The sequence below is a fragment of the Montipora capricornis genome, chromosome 11, assembly GCF_036669925.1.
Source record: "Montipora capricornis isolate CH-2021 chromosome 11, ASM3666992v2, whole genome shotgun sequence".
In the NCBI taxonomy this organism is placed as follows: domain Eukaryota; kingdom Metazoa; phylum Cnidaria; class Anthozoa; order Scleractinia; family Acroporidae; genus Montipora; species Montipora capricornis.
The window spans coordinates 28,078,673-28,102,672 of NC_090893.1; the positions used below are offsets into that span (position 1 = coordinate 28,078,673).

At 39.5% G+C, this 24,000-nt stretch overlaps 2 protein-coding genes and 1 long non-coding RNA gene across 4 annotated transcripts in view; 1 reads left to right on the plus strand and 2 right to left on the minus strand.

Moving 5' to 3' along the window:
• Positions 1-9,427, minus strand: part of LOC138023567 (transportin-1-like) — a 35,217-nt gene extending 25,790 nt beyond the window's left edge. Inside the window, exons 1-10 of one of the 2 annotated variants that reach the window (XR_011126713.1) lie at positions 9,311-9,423; positions 9,063-9,138; positions 8,654-8,910; positions 6,485-6,618; positions 6,052-6,133; positions 5,384-5,506; positions 4,144-4,262; positions 2,284-2,344; positions 1,320-1,430; positions 643-709 (exon numbers count right to left, since the gene is read on the minus strand). Coding sequence is in view for 1 of the 2 variants with exons in the window: in XM_068870572.1 (XP_068726673.1) it covers positions 643-709; positions 1,320-1,430; positions 2,284-2,344; positions 4,144-4,262; positions 5,384-5,506; positions 6,052-6,133; positions 6,485-6,618; positions 8,654-8,910; positions 9,063-9,138; positions 9,311-9,409 (1,129 nt within the window). In the remaining variant the exon portion in view is untranslated. Of the gene's footprint in view, positions 1-642; positions 710-1,319; positions 1,431-2,283; positions 2,345-4,143; positions 4,263-5,383; positions 5,507-6,051; positions 6,134-6,484; positions 6,619-8,653; positions 8,911-9,062; positions 9,139-9,310 lie in introns of both variants that reach the window. The other variant, XM_068870572.1, reaches the window with a different exon arrangement.
• LOC138023568 (uncharacterized) lies at positions 3,046-8,041 on the plus strand. The gene is made up of 2 exons (XR_011126714.1): positions 3,046-3,326; positions 6,788-8,041. It is a non-coding gene; the product is annotated as an uncharacterized lncRNA (long non-coding RNA).
• Positions 9,428-18,235: 8,808 nt separating the features above from the next.
• The window catches only part of LOC138023653 (NFX1-type zinc finger-containing protein 1-like), a 98,541-nt gene continuing 92,776 nt past the window's right edge, over positions 18,236-24,000 (minus strand). The window contains exons 24-27 of the mRNA XM_068870694.1: positions 23,089-23,160; positions 21,346-21,418; positions 20,954-21,040; positions 18,236-19,940 (exon numbers count right to left, since the gene is read on the minus strand). Coding sequence (XP_068726795.1) covers positions 18,718-19,940; positions 20,954-21,040; positions 21,346-21,418; positions 23,089-23,160 — 1,455 coding nt within the window. The 3' untranslated portion in view covers positions 18,236-18,717. The remainder of the gene's footprint in view (positions 19,941-20,953; positions 21,041-21,345; positions 21,419-23,088; positions 23,161-24,000) is intronic.

Below are 24,000 nucleotides of genomic sequence, written 5' to 3' on the forward strand. Positions count from 1 at the left end.
TGAAAACTAAACTCCCAAAGACCTTTCTGTCGTTTTCCACGCATGGATGCCATGTTGTAAACGTTTAATAATGGTTATGGGGGGTTTCCCCTGGCCGCGGGAGGAATGGGAAGGAAACATGGTGGACATCGTTTCAAGGGATGAGTTGACAAAATCAAGCTGGATTGCTTTAACAAATGGTATATTTTCGAAGCGATAACATGTGCCAGATATCTTCACAGGATTGGTTGGAGGGGGAAAGCAATATTTTCCCAGAAACGAAATGTAATTTCACCTTTGAACAGATGAACATTCCTTGGATAATTTCGGTAAATACTTCAGTGAAACAGCCGGTAACAATAACTTGAACAGCCGGTAAAAATAACCGGTTACCGGCTCTTAACAAGAACCCTGCAACTGTAGATGTAATGCTAACCACACCCGAGAATCATCTTCAATGATTTCCTGGCTTGCAAAACAATGGTATTTGGTATCAATAAAGGTATATCTCAAATTCCATAACTTCATAATTATACATGTAGTTTCCATGACGTCCACAAACCCAGCTATTCTCCAAAGGCCAATGACAGAACTTGAAGAGGGTTCACAATTTGCAACTCCTGAAACTCAGCATTTTTACAGGAGAGGAAAGTATCCACTTACGCAAGTTCCAGTCTGACAAGGCATCATCATCCATATCGTCATCATCATCTTCATCCTCGCTGTCGCCCTGCAAAGAAGATCAGTGAACATTGTTATATTGGTAAAGTTGATATAAAGTTCAAGGTTCCGCCTTACATGTAAATAATTATTGATCAAAATGTTTGAACCAGAGGATCTTGAAATACATGTATTTATTATACATGTATAAACAGCAATGAAATACCAAGAGAGCTTTCGCACGAAAACATGATATTTTCACACGTGAAGATAACATGTTATTTTCACACATGAAAAGATCACTGTTTCTATGGTTGCAACTAAAAATGGCGCGTTTCGATGCCTTTAGTGAAACCATTTAGTATTTCATTCTGGAGGTTGGTGTTAATGTATTTTTTATAATAAATAGAATATTACATGGCCGCTTGAAGATACGAAATTTCTCTTCTTATGGTGAAAAATATTTCACTCATTTGCTGCATTCAGTCGTGAAATATTTTTCAACAATCGAAGAGAAATTTTGTATCTCCATACGGCCATGTAATATCCTCTATGTCCTTGATGTATCAACCTGTTTGCTCTACAGAGAAATTTATTACTGTTGATATATTATACATTGTACATGTACTGTATACAGTATATATACAATCATGTAATCATATATATTTTTAATTTCTTACACCAATATTGCCATCCTGTTCATGTTGCTGACTATGTGTCTTGGATTTATGAAACCTTGGTCTTATATCTTGTTCGCTATCTGGGACAGCTTCATCATCCTCGTTGTCAGCCTGAAAGCAACAAAAAATAATTCAGAGTTAATCAACCCATCAACCAATCAATCACGTTACATCACACAGAGCTGATAACCCCGTAAGTTTGCTTTGGCATCAAAGCACAACACAGCCAAAATAATGCTGTGTGACAGGTTTGTCAAGTCAGGAGTTCAGAAGTTCCATCCATTTAAATGCAATTTAAAGGAGTCAACAACAGTACTAAGTTAAGGGCAACCATTTCGCTAGTGGTCAGTGGTTGGTTTGTTGGAGCCATGCATCGTACTTGTGGCATTTGTTCTGGCAACGTGAGGAGTTCTGTCCTCCAACATGGTTCACTTAGAGTTTGTTTTGGCATCCAAACAATCCCACCTTTTTTTCCCACTGAAAGTTCAGCGTGACAGGTGCCTGTTTTTAACATTACTGGTGTGGGGGGTCATGGCTGGGTTGCCGTGTTGTGCCAGCCATGGGGACGCTATTCTATCTAGGAACTGGTTGCCTAAGATGGAAGCCCCTGATTTCCCACGCAACCAATCATCAGTAAGCAATGCAGTTGTTAAACAAAGATATTATTATCTCGGTCCACAAACCCATTCATTTGGCCAAACTGGGGTCCATAGGATTCCAAAAAAATTCGGCAACTCTCCTAACAGGGTTTGTACTCTTTTAAGCTTTTTAAATTCCATGACTTTCCATGACCTTTTCCAGCTTTCCAAGACCTCAAACTAAGCTGTCATTTTCGAAAATTGTCAAAATCATCCTTGTGTTGGGGTATTTTCTGACGTAACTCGCCATTCTTTTATTTTTCTCCTTGCTTTCACACCTGAAATAATTTTTGCTGTCATGTGTAGTTTAAGTTCAGTGGCATTACCTTTAAAAGAATAAGGTCAATCTCGGAGTATCTCATTCCATTGACCAGAATTGGAACAAGCCTAAAATAAAAAATAAAGGAAAAATGGACAAGACTTTTTGATGTGAACACAAAAAAAAGTGACACATTATTAAGTACACTGTATGATATCTGCCAATTTCCTGAATACCGGTAATACAAGACCAATGCATTGAGCTAATAACAACAATATTTAAAACTTCAACTACTAAATCCAATCCTTTCACACATCTTGCTAGTACAGGGCTTCTGATAGGATGCGGAAAAAATTTAAAGATTACGCGAAAATTTTTGGCCATATTATGCGTAAACATGCGTTGATTATGAGGAAATTACACCGGATTATGCAGAAATTTAAACAATTTATAGAACTAATAATAAATCCCATCCAATGTATTTACATGCTTATGGTAAATCAGGACTCGAAATTGCGACCAATACAGTTGCATTTACGGCTGAATTTTTTCCCTTTGTGATATCGCCAATTTGCGAGCAGCTTTCACCGTTTAAATAAAAGGGTTAGTAATCGGCATTTTGCCAAAAGTTTTGCTAAAATAAATAAGGCGATAAAAAAATATTTTGTTTCTCGTCATGAATTTTGTTTCAATTTGGAGATATGTAGCAAAATTGTGTTGTGGTTGAACCACTGATCCAATCCCTCGATCATTCACCATTTTCAGCGGTTTTTTTACACATACGTATTGCGGGCTCCTATTTTGTTTTGTACAACTTCATCGCAAATAACCATCGCAATGATTCTCTCTACTTTTACAAATGATCAATTTAATTTGTTACTATAACTTGCGGCTAAATTTTCATACCTTGTTGCATTTTTTTTACAAATTTCGAGCCTAGGGTATGTTATGAAGACGTTTTAACTAGAATCCAGGCTCATTGCAGAAAAATGCGTAGAAACTGCTTACGAACTTTCATCTTGCAAACGAAATGGTGTGTTTTCTTCAATGTTCAGGAAAATAAGCGTTTCAAAATAGTCAATCTCTTTGGCTTTTGTGTTTGTGAGGATGGTAAGTAGCTGCTTTATCACTAATATCAGGCATTTCTTCTGTTTTATGCGGAAAATATTGGAATTACGCGGAGGATGCGGATTTTAGGGAATTATGCGGATCCGCATCACCGCATCCTGTCAGATGCCATGCTAGCACTTCACATTGACTACTGTTGGTGCAGATTTTCAAAAGATATGCAACCACTTTTGTCTGTTCCACACATGTCCGGTACTTCACACTGAAACAGCATTAACAAACAAAGCCATTTTGGCTCACTATAATTATTTACAACTTTCGTTGGAGTTTTGACACAAGGCATGAACAAGGTTGGTATTTGCCACGAAACGCGCATGATTGTTTTTATTTCAGATCATGTTTGTTGACACTTTTTTGTTGTTTCTATTGGATGGTTATTTGACACAATGCAAATGACGACTTGTCACATTCCAACAGGCAGAATCCAAAAAGGGGTGGCTTGGATGCAGACTCTTATTTCCCGCCCCAATCCTCTTGCGGCGAAATCTCACAGCCTTGCCGCTCGCACCACATTTACATTTTGTACAAAAGAGCCTGCTCTCTGGCTAATTTGAATTGAACGCAAACAATCTTTAAAGAAAGATAAACCTTTGTCAAATTATTGGCTTAAGAAGCAAATCGAGTGAAATAGATTGTAATTCCATTAAGTAGCATCAAACTATTTGCAATTATAATTATAATATCTGGTACACGTATGTACTGTACATTGTTCCTGACTATTGAGTGGTACTGTACAACTTTTGTCTTATCCTCAAAAGACTCACATTTTACATTCTTAAGCCACATACTGATTTTTTACCTGGGCAGATGAGGAGTAAGGGCTTCTTTGCAAATGGGCTGTTCAGCCAGTGTTAACCAGAATTCACAAGCTTCGAGTGAAACATTCTCATCTTTGTCCTGTGTTCTCATTAACATGTACTACAAATTAAAGCAAAATGTAAGACTGTGTTTTCTGTACTTAACTACTTTTTTACTATTCCAACAAGAAAAATAATATTTTACATCATTTATTTAGTATTTCAAGTATTTCTTATTAGTACTCTCTAGCAAAAAAGAAGATCATCTTGCCCTGAGATCTCATTAACATGTGCTAAACGAAAGGAATACTGTACAGCTGTAGGTTCTTTTTGAAAAAAAACTTATTATGCAATTTCATTCTTCCAATATTCTTAAGTACTCTCTGTCTAAGAAGACGATCATTAACAAAAGGTCAATGTTAAAAGCAGGGCCTGAAATTACGACCAATACAGTCACTATTAATAATTATTGCAACTGAATTTTTGCCATTCATCACCAAAATATCTGTGACTACTTTTCACCTTCGCAACATTATTTTATTTTGCTAGACAAAATTAAATTAATAAAGAAATGAAAAACTGATTTTTTTTTTGTCATCAAGAATTTTGTTTCAATCTGAAGATACTGGGCAAAATTGTAGAGTAATTTTGCTGTGATGGTATGCGCCCTTCCCTAGATAAAAAATATTAATGTGGAGGTGTTCCCCGCACTTTAGTGGACAATTTAAGCAAATTTCCATAACTTATAGGCATCCGAAAATTCAGGCGGCCTCGACGGGATTTGAACTCATGACCTCTGCAATGCTGGTGCAATTGCTCTACCAACTTACTGTAGCTACAACTGTACATGTATAAAGCCACACAGTTGAGAGCAGGTCAATTTGTTGAGCTTATTTTGTTCCCATATTTAAAAAGCAGGTTATAGACAAAAATGTAGAAGTGGTGCTCTCACATAACTAGACAATTTTATTGTTTACTTTTCATCTATACCCCACGATTCAATTCCTGCACTTCCCGTACATTTCCACACATTTCTGCACATTTCCTTCATCCCCTCGATCATTCACCATTTTCAGCAGTTTTTTTACAGACATTAGATGAAATCCAGGTTCAGTAGAGGAAGGAAGATGCCAACAACATATTATTCTACAACTGGGTGTTGACTTATTGTACACTGTAACTTCCACTTATTTGCAATAATGCCAAATGAAAAAAAAAAAAACAGTTACAAAGTACATGTACCTCAACTATGTTATTCATGTGTGGAATGAGTTGGTCTGCTCTGACTTCCAGAAGCATGACAAGAGCACGGCAAACGTTTTTCCTGACTTCAGGGTCCTCATCTCCAGCAAGCGCAAACAGATTCTAAAAAAGGGCAACAAACACCTTAATACCCAACCATGATGTCACAGTAGAGCAAAATCAGTTTGACCTCAGCTAACATAGGGGCTTGGCACTAGTCAGCCCATGTCTACTACATTTTACTCGTATTCTTCGCTGAGGTCAAACCGATTAGGCTCTACACAGTGTAGAGGTTTCCGTTTGTGTGAAATGACAGTGTCCTTGTAAATGTACATGTAAGTTCAATTTTTCCCCAAAAAGTTTAATTAATGAATACTTGCATTGAAAGACCTTTGAGAGGTTTCGGTTGTGTTAAATTTCAGTGTCATTGTGCACGCACGCAACTTGAAATCTTAGTGGCAGCCCTGCGGCTAGGTAAAAATGTCACAAATACATGTACATGTATTGTATTAAAATGTGATAAAATTAAAAAATTATATGTAACTTAACTGAGAAATATTGATAAACATAACAAAGGGACATACAAAAACAAAACAATTACAAAAAGATCTTAGGAAAACAGTTTTGAGCATGTGAAATCACATCATACAACAAGTCGGCTGGCTTACCTCAATAAAAGTTGCGATGTGCACCATGAGAGCCTGTGTTCTAGTCACAATAAACTGATTTACGCAACCAATAGCATGCGACCTAAAGGAAATTATGACGTAATAAACAACTTGCTACTGGGATCAAACTGAACTCTTCACCACCATACGTCAACATCAAGACCATTTGTAAATGTTTAAGATCAGGAATAAGTTTTGGTATTATTTTCAAAGATTTTAGACTAGGCTTTGTTTTCTTATTATTTTGAGCATAAAAGAATCTGTTTTCAAATTCTGCACTTTTTTGGTAGGGAAAAATCCAAACGAACTAAGATCAAAATTTGTTTTTGGATTTTCCCAAAACACCACACCCTTACTTTCTGCTAAAAAGCCTGGCCGCAAATTATGGGTGCAAAAACCAAGATCAATCTATTGACCAAACAAAATAACAGACCTTATTTTAGGGCTTGCATGTCTAAAGAACTGCAGAAACTTTGGAATAAGTATGTTGAGTGGCCTGTTTAGAGCGTCACTGTCAAGTTGTTCAGCAGAATCCTCACAGATCTTCTGTAAAGCCCCAAATGCACCCTATCAAACAGAACGAAATTAATATTGTTGGATCAAAAACAATAATATTATTATTATTGACCCACAGGAATTGTACTACGAGTACTACAAAATCTGTTATTACTATTACCGTCATCTACATTAAAGCAGAAATTAGCAAGTCAAATTAACATTGTTTTCCATTCTACAGTTTTGCGCTCAGTTACCAGGCCTTTGGACAAAAGTGAGGCTGGAGTTGACTTTGCTTTGATACATGTACAAACCACAACGCCTTTCTTATGTAAATCACGCTTTTGTAATGCTACATGAAAGTGACGAATGAAGAGATAAGATTCAAGACGAATATGGAAGAGATCACTCAGCAGATAAAACTTAGGCGCTGGAAACTGATTGGGCATGTGCTGAGGAAAAGTGTAAATGAGAACACAAGGATAGCCTTAAAATGGGCCCCAGAAGGAAGACCCAGGAGAGGTAGGCTGAAGGAGACATGGCGAAGAACGGTAGAGAGAGAACAAGGTGAACTTGGGTTCAAAGGTTGGACAGAAGCCGGTTGTTGTGCGAAAGACCGAGAAGCTTGGAGAGAGAGAACGCAAGGCCCTATTTCCCTCAGAGGGAAAAGGAAAAGATGATGATGATTTACATACTGTGAGAAAAGCGGTGAGGTCTGTATGAAAAACAAGGTCAACTTTGGCCAATATTCAAAGGCCTAGCAACTGAGCACATGACTGTAAAATGGTCTATTGGTGGTTCATTGAATTTAACTCTGCTCCAGGATCGTGAATAGAATTCCCAACCATTCTTCAGGCTTAGCTTCCCAATTTTGAAACCGTCTTATTACTTCTATTTATAATTTTTAAAGAATTACCAAAATAGAAAAGAAGGCTTAGAAATTGTGGAAGCCATGGCTAACATGTTCAATTTGTTTTTCTTGTCCTTGAGATAACTACCACTGCAGAAGGGAAACACTATTTCTAAATTATTGAAATGTGACTTCTTGTTGATTCTCCATCTTGTCCAAACAGTTCTGGTCGTGGTTCTGCAATTCCCCATTTTCCTGTGCCTCCACAGAAAACAAAATTTGACTGGAGTGGGGCAATTGGATAGTATTTGCACCAATTGCAAACAAGAGGGTTTAAGTTGCATGGCAAGATTATAAGCACAGAGTATGAAACCGAGAAAGTGCAAGCTTCATGGCATTTCCCAGAAGGTTTTAAATCTTACCAGCACTTTTACAGCAGAATTTACAGTCAAGCAATTCATTTTCATAGAGCTCAAGGTTTTCTATTACAATATCAGGTATCAAAATAAGACTGCTCCACAATGTATATTGGAAGGTATGTAAATTGTTTTTGTCCAATATAAAGCTCTCTTTTGAGCCTTTATGTACTCTTAACCTCAAACAAATATGCTTTCGTTGAAAAGATTAAAAAATACAATATTAAGATTTTGATTATTATTCTAATTAAATATTGCATTGTTGATAATCCTTTTTATCCTTATTCTATAGTAAGATAGAAATAAAGTGCTTATCATAATAGAAAAAAATAATAGCAACTCTTAACACCTTCATAGAAATTAAATGATTATTATACAATAATAATTTAAGCCCAGCTGGCATTTGTCAGCACTTATGCAAGCCTTGAAAGAGCAAATAATTATTGTCAGGCTGAAAGATAAACAAGCATTTCCCTGGTGTTGGATTTTCAACTATCTGCTGTCTTTTAAGAATAAAACACTAGCTTTTTTGGTTACTGGGGTGTCAATTGCAGATATTTTTTTGCTACTGAACAAAATTAATAAGACTTTTGCGTCATGTTAGGACATGTTCTGTCTGGAAACAAAACTGATATTTTGCTTCTTCAAGTTCTTGCATTGGTAATGATGATGGCAGGGAAAAATAACTAATTCATTCATGGTTTTCTTGTCGAAAAAGGAATTCTCTGTAGAGAAGGGAGATAAAATTGAGATTTAAATTATTGCCAGATTTTAGTTTTCAATTTGTAATGAACGACACTTTGTCGTAATCTCAAAATATAGGCCATTTTCTTTCGTTTACCTCGCATACATTATAGTCTTCACTATCCAAAAGCTGGCACAATGCAGGCAACAGCTGTGGCCAATTCGTGAGATCTCCTTTCGCAGCAACAGTTGTTACCAAAATCCCGATGGTCGCTCGTATGAGCGGCGAAGGATCGCCGATAGCTTCAAGACACTCTGATTTGATAAATTCTTTCACCGGATCAGGGAAAGTGTGGTAGTGAGATTTGACGTTGTTTTTAAGAATCAAACCAGAGAGGGAACGTGTTGGCTCGTCTGAAATGAAACAGGAAGCAAAGAAACAAACAATGTCAATTTCAACGGCATTTGATGGACGTAGAGGAAATTTTGCACGACATGTGATCGTTCCGTTCCCGTGTTTACCGGAACTTAGATTTCACTCGCCAGTACCTAACATTAATGCTTACCTTCGGTCTTTAACTTCGTTAATACGAATATCAGGTAATTATTGAAGTCGGGGAATTGATTTAAAGACTCGAGTTTCTGAAAGGCAATTTCGTTAAGGAATGCGACTGAAATGGACCTCGACTGCGACCGGTTTGATTTCAGGAGGCACGTGTGACGCGCCAAATCATGTCGGAAAAATGACCAATATTTCAGCAAATTCCGAAATTATTTTGAAATTTAACATCGCAACACGTAATGTAAAGGATACTTGTTGAACTGCCCGCTGTACTTCGGTATTTGGGCTTTGACTTTCCTTCAGAAGTTGAATAATCTGCTGTAAACCGTCTTGGTCCGGTTGCCACGCCATTTTGGTTTCTCTGAACCGGCTCAAAACCCCTGCATTTCCCGTCAAGCACCGGACACCCCCATCCAGTCGGCAATCTTCGGCTCTAAGCCGTAAACTTCGGTTCCAGTCGGTATGCGCGTTCGAATGAATCTCGAACTCGACGATGGTGACTGGGATGTAACTTGTTTCACCATCCGATAAAACTGGCTTAAAATTCGCTGTCGTAATCTTCTTTACAAACGGGGCCTGGCTGTCTGGGGTAATTGACAAATTAGCTCATCCTCGATCGTATACTAGCGAACACCTCCCGGCTAGTCAGACTCGAGTAAACTGCGTTGGAGTGAAAACCCGATGAAACTACAGCGACGTTTAAATAACTCTTCTCACATAATTTTGACTATTTCGTGTTAATATTTTGCACAGAGGAAGGCAAATAATTTTACCAAAATTATAAACAAGTGAAGAGAGCGTATAGAAATTTTCTAATGATCAAATTTATATTATCGTTACCATATAGTTAATGGTTTCTTTCTGTATATTTTTTTTAAAATTAAAAGAATGCTATAGGGTTCATTAACCTCTTGTTTCCTTTTTAAGATGCAATTTTTTTTTTCACATCTTGAATAAAAGACAAGTTATTTGAGTTTTTTAAGTCGTTGGAAACCGAACAATGCCACCTAGTTAGCTAGTGTGAACAAGGCCTCGTGACCTAAACAAGGCCTCATTTCAAAGGTGACTGAAGACAGTTTTTAAGCACTTTTACTTCCATTTCTCCCACATTTAGGCAGCTTTTACTGGGAAGCTCGAACTTGGTCACTGATAAACTGATAAGTGTTACCACGAAGGTTTATACTTTTGACAGTCAATGTGCTCTGCAGGCTGTTACCATGGTAACACATCTGGATTTAAAACAAGGCCTAAAGGAGTCTTATTCATTTAGGCATAATTCACTCATCAGTAACAAAAGTAATAAAAATAAAATAAGTTTAATAGCTGTTATCATACAACTTCAACGGACGGAATTTTCATAACAGATAAACGTTTTTTCTTTTTTATTACACACGGGGCAAAATAACCGAATACTGTTTGGCTGAGACAGAGGGCATTTTTCCTTAATCGCGAGGGCTCTTTTGGTAATCAAGAGGGCATGATTACTTGATCCTGATTGGTTAACAGTTGCTCATCCAGAGCAAGCGAAGTTACAAGAGAATCTTCTTCCAGATTAAACTACCTTTTTCTCCACATATTAAAATACACTTCAAGTGCTATTTCTGTTGACAGCAACGATTTATTGAATTGAACTTTAATTAACTGAATAGGACCGTGTTGATTGTCATTTGTCGCGGCAATGTAGGGGCTTTCCTTGATAATTTTGCCCTTTATGTGATAAAAATGCAATCGCAATGTTCCCTCGTGCAATTAAGGATTATTTTCGGGTGAGGCTAAATCGGGTGGGTGGGTGGGTGGGTCGTGGGTAGGTGGTTGATATGGTTTGATAGCCAGCTCTTTAAGCCTAATTTAATATGGGGGTTTAGGTATCTGCAGTTTAAACCGGACGCGCTACATTGCTCGGACGCAAGACACTGCCCCTGAAGGTATACGGTAACCTTAATTAATTAATCAGTAAACGAGTGCTATCTTCTTTACACGAACTCGTGAAAAGTGTAGTTAACCGAACCGTGAAATGAAAGCTAAAATGTTAAAAGAGGATTTAGGCCTAATCACTAACACGAGCGTTTAGGCTTGTCTTCTTATGTATTCGAGAGGTGTTTTAGTCACAATAGACGTTTACGCATTTCCAAGACCACGGCAAGAACGAGAAAGAAAGGATTTCGCCATACTCGCCATATTTTTGTTGTTTTTCAAAATCCGCGCCGGCCCAGATAGCTGTGGTTTCTTTTAAAGGGAAACTGTCAGCCATAGCAAATGCGCCAGCTTTCGGGCAAAACTTGAAAAATTTCAAGTTTGACGAGGAAAAACAAAATGGCGTCTTAAAGCGTTGTTGGTGCCAAGAGGGACTTCTTGGACGGAAGTGGAACTTTCCTAGCGCTCACCCGGGAAAGAGAGAATGAAAAAATGTCACAAGAGGTTTCAGTCAGTTTATCCCAATATCACTGAAGTGTAAAAATCGGTTTTGTGTTCGTCATGTTTGCCCTTCGCGAGATTTTAGGTTCGTGTGCTCATAAGATTGTTTTGCATCTGGAAGTTATCGAGCATAGCTTTTAACCAATGAAATCTCCGCGTCCTAATTCTATTGTGGATTTTGCTGCACCCAAAAAAGTCAACCGAGATTATAACTCGGATATCTTAAAGGTATTCCGAGTAATAAAAATGACTAACTTGAAAGCTCTTCCGCACTTTTTACATCATCTCCACTGCTAATATAATATACAATAAAATATTTCAGCGCGTTGATTGGATGAGAGCACATCAATCAATCCCTATTTAGAAAAATAGAACGCACAGAGTGCAGAAAGTTGAAATAGTAACATTGGGGACTTTGGATCAATGTGGGAGTAATAAAGCTGATGGTCGTCTGCATAAGCCTTAAGCTTGGTCCTCTCAATGTGGAAAAAGACATCTTTAAAAATAACACTTCCATGCGCGGGACACCAAGCCTGGCCAGATCGGCGCTTTCCGAGCTTATAATAAGCACATGTCCCCAAAGGCTTAACTCTCTGAGATCTGCCTGAGAGATAGTTCCTCAGTAAAGCTCAACTTGCGGCATCGTTCACTGCCGTATATTAAGTTAAGCTTAGAGACAAGTGGATACTGAATTAAATCAAATGCTTTGGAGAGATCCCAACAAGCTCATCACAATCACGGATCGCTCACAACTATGAAGCTTCTTGTGGCAGCTGATATAATCCAATAAAAGGCCACCATAAAAATCATTCAGCAGCAGAACCAGCAACCTTTAAAAAATATTTTTCAGAGCACGGAGCACACTTACGGATTTGTAAATTATTGCCTTTACAAAAATCAATAACAGCGGCAGGTACTCTAATTCGCCGAGGTGGGATGGTGTCGCGTCCACTGAAGCGATTTATGAAAGTGATCTCTTTTAGCACTTTTAGACCAAGAGCTCGCTGCCTTTTAATACTTTTTTTTAACGATAAACGGTCTGCAGCACTTGGCTTTGTCGTATAAGAAGATATCATTAAAACATCTGCTGCATTGAGTATATGTGGGCTCACGTTTAAGCATCACGTGACAAATGTCAACAGTTTGTGTTCCGACGGAGAACGAGCAAGTTGGCTCAAATCTGGTGAGTAATCATATTATACCTGCTTTTTCGGGCCATTTTTGTCTACACAAGCCACCAGACTGGCATCATTAAGCTGGAATGTGGGTAAAGGCAAGCCTTTGAAAGAAAACAGAGGTGAGAGATGGTTTCACGCAGACTGGCACGCCTAAAAGGCTCTGTTGTAAACATGGCCATTCACGAGTAAAGTTGTCTCTCTGGCTTTTCTCTGGACGAATTCCACGACCTACCGATTCAATTTGGGCAAGTTTTGAAAGCTAAAAAGTTCAATGGAGGCTGTATTTTGCTGGTAGGACTGGATGGCCCGACACTTATAAAAAAATCTATGAAATGAGACTCGGGAGTCTTCCCTTGTCACGGAATGGCAGAATTACCCAGAATTCTTTTTGGGCATGAGCGAGGCAACTTAAGAAGCACGAGACCAGCCCTCATCGAATGGCTGAAGCGCGGCCAGAGGAAAAGATTTCTAACCAGATACACAGGAGTAGGCCTGGTGTGTGCTGTTAACGAAGAGTTTGGATTTCTGAACAAGTTTTTATCATAGAAAATTCGCGAGAAAGTTGTGCTTTCATTTCGCTATAATCCTCGTGTCAAAGAAACGGTATAATGTAAATAAGAGAATAACTATCGAGATTGATATTTGCAGATCACCTGTCCTCCTACTACTAAAGTCAAACTCTACATCTCTATGCAATAAGCGCATTCAAAATTTCCTCATACTACTTTATAAAAGTATGGTTTTTTTTCAGTTTATATGAAAAATACGTTTTCTCTCCCGTCCTCTTCTTATGCATGATCTTCGCGAAAATTCCATTCTGTCCCTCAATAAACCTAGAACAACCAGTTATGGTCTTAGCTCTATTTTCCTACGTATCAGCTAAGTTGCGGAATGCGCTACCTGATTTTATCCGTACCTATGGGTTTACTGGTTTTAAAAGAGAATCCAGGGCCGCATTTTGTACAGCGGCTTTTCCTTTTAATGAAGATATCTTTAAATATTATGTATTTAGTATGTATCTGTATATGCTATGTATTTTAGCTGCAAACGTAATGTCTCGACGACATAAGCTCCTGTAGTTATTCTGAAATTCGAGATGAAATGCATGATTGTATGTATGTTAAGTTTAGTAGGGCGCGTGCGCAAACTTTGTATTTTGCGACCTTCAGTGCTTACCACATGTCAGATAAAATGACTTTTCCCTTGTATATCTAAGCCATCGAATTCTTACGTTAAATTGACAAGGGCGGTTTGGAGCTGTGAGTAGGCGTGGGATTTGTCACATATGGTTTAGGGGCCGACATATCTCTCCCTCAATGCCGTACCGGGAGGCAAGGTCGGTAGCAGAAAGCAGCGAAGGGCCAACTGCGTCCAAAAGCGATCGCACGGGCCGAAATCCCGGGATGACTCGTTTGGTACGACGCTCCAGCGCCGGGTCTGGAGGTACTGTGTTTTTCTCTCTTGTTCGAACATTCCTTCCACGCATGCGTAAATGTTCTGGCTCTCCGATACGTAGCCTACAAACATTAAAAATAAGATGCTGGTTCAGTTACAAGGAATTGACATTTCAGTTAAACAGATTCTACGGGCATAAACTCGTAAGGTAAGAATTCGAAGCGCGCGTGTCTGGTCTTCTCCAGCCAGAGGTGAGAGATGGTTTCACGCAGACTGGGACGCCTAAAAGGCTCTGTTGTAAACATGGCGGGTTCACGAGTGAAGTTGTCTCTCTGGCCTTTCTGTGGACGAATTCCAGGACCTACCGATACAATTTGGGCAAGTTTTGAAAGCTAAAACCTTCAATCGAGGCTGGATTTTTCTGGTAGGACTGGGTGGCCCGACACTTATAAAAAATCTATGAAATAAGAGAATCGGGAGTCTTTCCTTGTCATGGAATGGCAGAATTACCCAGAATTCTCTTTGGGCATGAATCGAGGCGACGTGCGCATGTCACGCACACGTGATGCATGGCAGACTAGGAAGGTAAACGCGGTGCTAAAGATGCAAACATTTTCCACAAGAATGGAACGTGAAAGCGTTTGGCATTATGGGATAGCTGTGGATCCAGGTCTTCTCGGAAATGTCACGCAATGGCGTGACGTTGTGAATAGACAATCGCGTTGAGAACTTCGCAGGGATTTTACTCTCTTGAATGCCCCGTGACCCCCATTTTTCTTTCCGTAGATCACTTCCTTTCCTGATTTTGTCCATTTTAGCAAAAAAAAAAAAAAAAAAAAAAAAAAAAAAAATCTGTACGTGAGAAGTGACAAATATCTCCCCTTTTATGTTCTCGTGCGACCGAACTTTTCTTTCTTAGACTATTATGTATCGTTTTTCAAGGTCTATTTCACCTCAGGAAAAGACATCAGCTGCAAAAGTTTGTTTATTTATATTAGTTATGTTGAATTGAATACGTTTACCTGAGCTAAATTTCACTAATGTAGCTTTTTTATTGCTGACAGTTGTAAGCTAATTTCGTCTTAAAATAACGCAAGCGTCTAAAAGTGTATCTTATGATCTCGAAAACGATCACGGTGACCCCCCCCATTTTCTTTTTGCCTTTTTGGCAAAAATAGATGATTACCATTCTGCGTGGTGAGTTCAAAAAAAATCTGTACGTGGGAACGTTTTGGGCGTGAACGTCCTTAAGCAAGCACGGTGACATATCTTTGTCATTGTAGTTTCAAAACAGGGATTAGGAGGGAACATTCAGGGAAAGTTTCAAGAAAATCCTTCGACAACTTTTTTCCTGAGGAATCACCTTAAACAAAGTGGAACATGTGAACAGATTCAATTACTACTAATGGCCAATCACGCATCATTTCGGTTTCAAAACTATAAGTGCGAATAGACCTTTTCGGCTTGTACATTTTGTTTTCGCAATACAGATCATGTGATAATACTCAGCAGGTTTGGTCTTTTGTTTTGTTCATTAAAATGAGGGCATGCAAGCATGAATATACCTGCATGCACTCTTTTTAATGAACAAAATAAAGGACCAAGCCTCCTGAGTATTATCACTTATCTGTATTGGGAAAACAAAATGCACAAGCCGAAAAGGTCTATTGCCAATTATTACGGTCAATTGGATCATGAAGGTTGGTGGAAAACTGTTGTTGTAATTATATTGACGACGAGGCTTGAAAATCATGTTTTGACGCCATGACCGGGATCGGGATTGGCCGATAAAAACGTTCGGGATTTCGGGTTGAGGGGAAAATTTTTGGTCGGTATTCAAGAACCCTATTGGGGACCCTCCCCCCTCGTACTCCAATCTGAAGGTCATTAAAAAAATTATTTATTTCAGATACAAACACGTTCTAAAATACAAATGATTGTAAACATTATTTCGCGTGGTTTAAAGTTATTAGAGCAGAATTTCCCTTTGACGAGTTACGCTGGAACTTACGCTAAAGAAGAACCCGAGTTTTCATTATCAAGTTGTCATTTGACGAATATTATCATACTTTTAACTTAACCTAGCCAGTGAAAAGCAGTTTTGTGTCGACCCCAGAGTATTATACTGTGTTCACACTAGGCCGAAAGGTGATTAGTCTGATCACGAATGATACATGTTTCGTTATGAAAAGTGTTCACATCAGACAGTGCAAGGCGCGAATCATGGTTGAAACATGATTATTCTGAGCATGATTGAAACAACCTCGCGAGGTAGTTTCAATCATGATCCGACAAAACACGTTCAAAATGGCGGATTCATGCGAGAGGAGGTAAGAGCCCAAAAGAACCAAAATTGGAGCTATTAGGAGGCTAAATGTCTAGTTGCAATATGGGCCGACGAAGAAATATAACGGCAATTACCGGCGATTGTTACAGATGAGCTTGTGGAAAACGGAATATCTTGTAACGCAGAAAGCGCAAATGCCATCTCCTCGTTAAACGCTGCATAGCCCTCCTCCTCCGAAAGTGTAGAAATTTAACACTAAACGAAAGAATGAATGCAACTGTTACAGACGTTTCCAGCTCCAATCTACAGCTGAAATGTAAAAAAATTATGCGAGTGTCATGAAACAGCATAAGTTACACAACCATGCACGAAACGTGTTTCACACGGACATCTGGTGTGAACGACCCAATAAAAAACTTGTTTCGGCGAAGCATGTTTCCTTGAAACATCTTTACTCTAATCATGTTTTGGCATTAATTTGAACACAGCTTTAGTTTCCTCGATCACACTGGGAAGCACCGAGATGTTTCTTCAAAATGTTCAAGCAAAAACGATTCCGTCACGATCGAAGACGTCACAAAACAATGGGTTTAATAGAAAAAAACGCTCAGCAAGTCCTGCACGAGAGTTTTACTTTTTTGTACACTTTTTTACCACTCCTGTCTTCAATACGAAATGAGCACCTGACGAAAAAAGTTGTTCTTTTCCTCTGCAAACATCCACACCCTACATAACAATTTTATTCCTGGAAAACTGGTACAGACGTTCGATGCCAAACGACTTGGAATAATCGCGAAATGATCAAAATAAGGGGAAGCTGTACTTTTAACCCTTTGACTCCCAGGAATGCTCAGCATGTAAATTCTCCTCACATTTTCAATGAAATGTCAGTCAGACAGGCATTGAGAATGAGGCTAATTATACGCTTAACAGGAGTGACATTAAATATAATACCAAATTCTCTTGACTACCCAACAAAGAAATCAATGGCACTAGTTAGGAGAATGAACGTTTTGATCTTGGGAATGAAAGGGTTAAAAGATGTCCTCGAATCTGTCGTCGTCGTCGTCCTTGCTTTAGCTCTGTTCTGTTAATCTGTTTAATTAAACAATACCTGAAAGAAAGAGAACGTAACCAGGTGATCTGGTGACGTAATTCGGAGGCCTGGGGAGAAAAATTTAACCGCCGTATCCCACAACCGCGTGCGGCCTTATTAGGGAGCTTACGAAACGACGACGCCGACGGTAAGACGACGCTACAAAACAATGGGCTTAATGAACAAAAACAAAGGCTCTGCATGTTCTGCACATGCGTTTTACATTTTGGTACATTTCTTTGCCGTCATCTCCAAAATGACGACGTGAAATGACCAAATTCAAGGTTCTTTGGAGGACGTCAGCACATCATGATGAATTTTCAGTTCTCTGTCTACCCTTCCAACTCACTCATACCAGTTTAATTCCTCGACAGTTACTACACATTTTTAACGCGAAACGACATGAAATAGTTTCATAGTGATATGAATAACGCGAACTCGTATTTTAAAATGAAGTCCTCGTTGCCGTCGCCGTCCTCGTTTCGTAATCTCCCTATTTTCGAATTCAACATGGCAGAGGCGAGGTGAGATCTCGTCGGGTCTACTTGAATGTTCATTCAGTAACAGGAAATGTGGTAGACACGGAATGATTTGTTGAGTTTTGGCGATGGAAATAATGCAGGGAGTTTGGAAACAACACCTAAGGCCGCGCGCGGTTGTGGGATTCGGCGTTAAAATTTTTTCTTCCCAGTCCTCCAAATTACGTCACCAGATCACCTGGGAGGCCTTGGCCAAGCATTGTCTAAAACAATGTCGAGGCCCCCACACGTTTTAAGGCTTAATGTTGCAAACAAAGCTGATTTTTTGCGATGGCATTTCATTATTTCGTAAGTTATTTACTAATTTTTGGCTTTAAATTAGCCAATATCAAAAATACCATAATACTCTCCGTTTGTCCCTCCACAATTTAGCATAAGCATTGCTTCCACTTGGGACCATTGTAAGTCCCAAGAGAAAACAAAAACAATGCTTTTGCAAAACTTTGGAGGGTCAAACAAAGAGTAACATGGTATTTTTCATAGTGGCTAATACCAAGTTATCTACAATAGTCATTTTTGAAAAAAAAAAAGGATTCGCAATAATATTATTCACAGAACAATTTGAGAGAGCAAAAAGGAGAAGAAATCGCGTTATTGGTAGACTCGAAAATGAAACGAAATTCAGACTGCCAACAAGTATAACTACTTCTACAATACTCTAGCTTATTCAAATCTAGTTCTAAGAACCACAAAGACTATCTTTCATGTTGTGGCATCGTTCATGTAAGAAAGTCGCGCAGTTCTTGAGCTTATTCTTTGTCTTGAGTGGGATGCGCCTTGAGGCCCACTACAAGCCCAGTCTCCTCAAACGGCCCTTTACCAGCAGCCATTGATTCCTGCATTGGATGGGCCTCTTCTTTGGAATATTCCTCCTCGGGTTTAAGGCTCTCATTTCCTTTTATTTCAGAAACACCTTGAGCTTCGCCACCCTCAGCTTGTGGTGATACCTCTCCAAGTATTTCTCGAGGTTCGTCTGGCCTCTCTCTCTCCTGTACAGCTTTTCCTTCGCCTTCCTGTCCCGTCTCTTCAAACGGAGCTTTACCAGCCGCCATAGTCTCCTGAGTAGGTATGGCCTCTTCTTTGGAACTTTCATCCTTGATTCCAGGGGTTGCACTTTCTTGCAGAGGTTTTCCATCAGTGAGTCCTTCCTCTCCTTTGACGGTCTCCTGACTCTCTTGCTCCAAAAATGGCTGCTCTCCTTCCCGTATAGCTTCTTCTTCGACTCTCTTCTTGACCCTGGAGAGGTCTTCAAGGTCGCCTTTATGGAAAACATGCCTGGTTCTCCCATCAGGATCAACCTTTAACTCATCTCCTTCAACTTTAGTTTCTTCGCTCTCTTGTGTGGCTTTCCTTATCCCGTCGTCTTCGTTTGCCATCTGCTCAGCAACCTTCTCCATACGGCCATTCGGTTTCGCTGATTCTTGATTGGGGCTATCGGAAGGGTCCTCCTCTTTATGCAAAGCAAAAGGTCTTTCACCCTCTGATGTTACTTGAGTAGACAACCTAGCATCTTTGTCTTGTGAGCTTAACTCTTGAATGGGTTCTTTGGCCTCCTTGATGGGCGATTCCTCTTCCTGAATGTGTGGCTGTGTATCCTCGGTGGATAATCTGGCCTCTAAGGTAGGGGACTCAGTTTCTTGATCGGTAGTGGCCTTGGAAACGCGATCTTGCCCAGCCTCATCTTTGGACAACCTGACTTGGATAGGCTCTCTGGCCTCTTTGGTCGGTGATTCTGCTTCTACATGCAATTGCGTAATCCCTGGTTTTCCATCCTCCTGAATGGGATCTCGTGCGTCCTTGGTCGTTCCTCCCATCTCTTGATTGCCTGACCCGGCCTCTTGAGTAGGCAAACCGCCAGGGCTTTGCGATCGATACCCTACTGTGGGGGTCATTGGGTCCTGAACAGGTGTCTTCCCAGATGAAGAAGACGGTACGTCAAGCCGTGAAGGACGCGAGGAACTACTTCTTGGAACTGAAAGACGAAATATACAAGGAGAAAATTTCAGCGATATGATTCTCCTACTTGTCCAATAGAGCAAAATATTTGCGGTATTTTGCTTCACGTCGCAGTGTGTCAAGGGGTGGATCCAGAATTTTACTTAGGAGGGGTGCACTACTAAGGAATGGGGTATGGGGTATGGGGTACCTGACTGGTGACCTTTTCTTTTTGCAGAATACCATTTGAATTAGATAGCCGCAGGTCAACTCGGGAGGGGGGGCTAAGAACTTTGAGTACCACATGCGGTACTGTTAACTATTTGGTTACGGACAGGGTTGAGCATCGGTGAGAACTTCGTGATATTTACACAATGCGCCAGAGATACCATCATGCAGCTGTACTAGATAACCCTCAGGGACATTTTCAGACAGTCTACTGGTCTCTTCAAATGGAAAGAAACCACGGGAGGAGTATGAAATATATTCTTGAGCACGACAGCGATCGTGAGCCTGAATCACATGTTCAAAAATTCATTAATAATTCATAAGCCCAACAGCCTATCAAAACATCGATAAAACGTCACGTGCATGAGCTTTAAACCCGATAAAACACTCCTCATTAGATTCTTTACATAAAGAATAGTAATGAGGCCCGGCTTGTTTTTTCTTGTATGCTAATAACTTCCCCTCACATTCAGAGCCTTTGTTCGGCCTCCCGCGGGACTCACTTTTAGTGGAATGTTTGTGAAGGCGTTCAAAAAACTCGTAGCACGTGTTTTATCGGGTCTAACAACACTGCTGCTCGTTTTTTAAAACATCACTTCAAAATACATGTGTATCGACGGAAAAGTTAGCGTGTAAATAGTTTTGTCTCCCACTGCATTGTTTGAGATGGAAATCACACGTTTGCAACATCACACTTTCAGGCAAGTTTATTTTTGTTGGGATTACATTTTTTTTCCAGGTTTGAAGCCCCTACTATTTGCCAGCCCCTGTCCTTAGTCCGCGAATAGAAGTATACCTGTGTGGAATTTTGTAAAAACCAACCTGTATTTGTGTTGATAGTATTTACTGATCCATCTCTTCCAATGTTGACAAAAGCTTGATCCGCTGAAATGTTGAAATTTATGGTTGCTGAAAAGAAAATATAAACGAAAAATTATAATAGTTATCATTATAATCGTCGTCGTCATCATTATCATCTTCACCATCACCAATATCATCACCAGCAGCAGCAGCAGCATCACCGACGTTCGCGTAAGCAATATTATCATCATCATCATCACACCACTACTAACACCACCACTACCATCATCATTTCAATCATTATCTTCAGTATCAACATCACTTTCATATCGTTGTCATCGTCATTGAAGTTCTTGTCGAGCACAATCATCGTCATTAACAAAATTTTCCTTATGCCACTCGATGTAACTCACTGGGCTCTGTGTTTTTTGGTGGGGAACTCGCCTCTGGTTGGAACGGCTGGCTCTCCAATTGTCTTGGAGCATCCTGTATTAATACAAAGAAAGAGGTATGCAAACGTTTGTCGTTGTGTCTTTTCAGCTCGTTTACTCGCGTTTTCCGCAAGCTCTCACTCCATTTAATAGATAACACTTACTAACCGAGTCCGAGGTCCGTACTGTAAAACTACAGATTGAGTTTCCTCTAGTAGATAATCAGGCACTCGGGAAAGGAAACTAGTTGAAGACAAGCGGAAGGTTCAATTGCCACAAAGATTGCCATGTCAAAATCGGAAAAACTAATAAATCTTCTTTTTTGAAATAGTTGCTAGCATGATTCAAACTGGTGTACCAGTTTATGTAACATAAACGACATAAAAAAAAAAACTTGCAAGAGAATGTTTATGAAATTTCAAATTTCGCCGGCCATACAATGGACCGTACGGTAAAATAAGGCCCGCTAATTTAGCCAATCACAGCGCGCGTACTATCTGAGAGATGTAATAAACGCTAATTTAGCCAATCACAGCGCGCGTAGTACCGTAGAAGTAACGCCTCCCCGAAAGTAACGTTCATTTTTTACGCTTCTGTTAAATCCGGAAAGTCACGGCTCTCCAAAAATAACGATCCCCTCGAAAGTAGCGGCCCCTTCAATAATGTCACTTAAAACAATAGAATCTATTGTCTGCAATGTAACACCGAACTTGAGGATCGATTGATTAACAAAACTACAGCGAAATATCAAACAATTGTCTCCTTGAATACAGAAAGGGGAACGTGGAAAAAAACTCTAAAACGGTACCGTACCTAAACTAAAAACGAATAACTATTTATAAGCATAGTGCGTAGTTGTGCGTAGTGCGTAGTGCGGATGGAACAACCTGAGTGGACTAAGCAAAGCCAGAAACCTTAGAGATCCTTCGAAGTTTATTTTTAACTTAACTGAATCATACTGAGAATTTTACGAAAGCTACCTTACATATTACGATATACATATTACGAACGCATTTACTACTGCATTAAGTCATTTACGCCTGCGAGTATCTATACAAAAATCGAACGAAAAATACATGTCCAAACCCGTCTCCGTTGCACGTTGTCAGGCTAGAAACTTATTAAAATTGTTACAGCTTGTTTTTGTTTGGTTGCGTAACCAGCATTTAATCTGAACAACTAAATATCTTGAACTTTTGATCTCAAATTACGTTTTTTAACGTTTTGCGCCCGGGCTGAAATTGAGCATACAATCGCAACAAAATTTCAGCCCGGTGGGCGGAGCGAAATTTCAGCCCGGCCGCGCGGGCTGACATTTTGCAGCGATTACATGCTCAATTTCAACCCGCACGCAAAACGCAATTTTCCTGAGATGATGCTTCCAGTCCGCTGGGGGTAAACTGATCATTGTAAAGCGCCTTTGAGACGTTTGTGATAAAGGCGCTATATAAATGCACGACTTTACCTTTACTTTAGATGAGAACACACGATCAAAGCGCATGCTCACGTTCCTTTTTCAGCCTAGGCTGAAAAAATGATAGCGATTACATGGATTTTTCAGCCCAGTTTGCCCGGGCTGAAATCTTCTCCATGTAATCACCACTTTCATTTCAAGAGGATTTCTTTCAGAACAATTTCAGCTCGGGCTGAAACTCGCCATGTAATCAGGCCATAAGATATACTACGTTCACTTCTGTAGAAACATTAGAAAATTCTTGTACTCACTGGCTCCTCACTTGAAGAAAATGGGAAGAATGTGCCAAGACAACCCTTCTTTCGCATGGCATCACATACAACCTAAAAAAACAACATCGTAAAAGTTGTCCACAAACATGAAGACGCGCTCTAAAAAGAGCAGTACACGAGGAACGTGTGGATGGATCATTTAACAATAACGACACAAAGATTTGGCTACAATTAAGAGCATGGAGGAATAGAGCGTTTTTACATGACGTCACGGCAGCCATGTTGGTTTTCCAAAACAAAGAAATGGCGGCCATGATGGTGTACCAAACTAATCCTCCTATTTTCATGCAAAATAATTTCTTTTGATTCAGTTATCCAATATGGCTGCTGGTCATGTGAGTGAAAAAGCTCTATCGGAGGATATTACAATGATGGTCACGCGGGGATACGGATTTTATTTCTCACTTGTCCTCGCTGCGAGCACGAGAAAATAAAAGTTGTTTCCTCAAGCGGCCATGTAGTGTTAAGTTTATTACAGAGATACTGATGAAATGTCCAGATCAAAAAACAAGTTGTTTTCTTCATTTTCGAAACAAGATATGAAAGTTATGACAAACAAATCATGATAATGTCAAATTGAGCCAAAAAGTCTGGAACAATTATACTACAGCGCAAAAGTTCATGTAACTTACAATGAGGGGAAGCTCGCTTTTCATTAGTTAATCGTGTTAGTTACCATGACGACACCTATATCCTCATACTTGAAAGATAAAAATATTACTGTAACTGCGAAAGGTGAAGATATAACATTTTAGTAAAAAAGAAAATCCCAGTATTTCATCAGTATCTACATAATCTATGTTATTTACCACTTCTCCTTCTTAAAGCATTTTCTTGACCCAAAAAGCAAAAAAAGAGCGCTAAGAATTCTGCGGACACAACAGCTTTGAA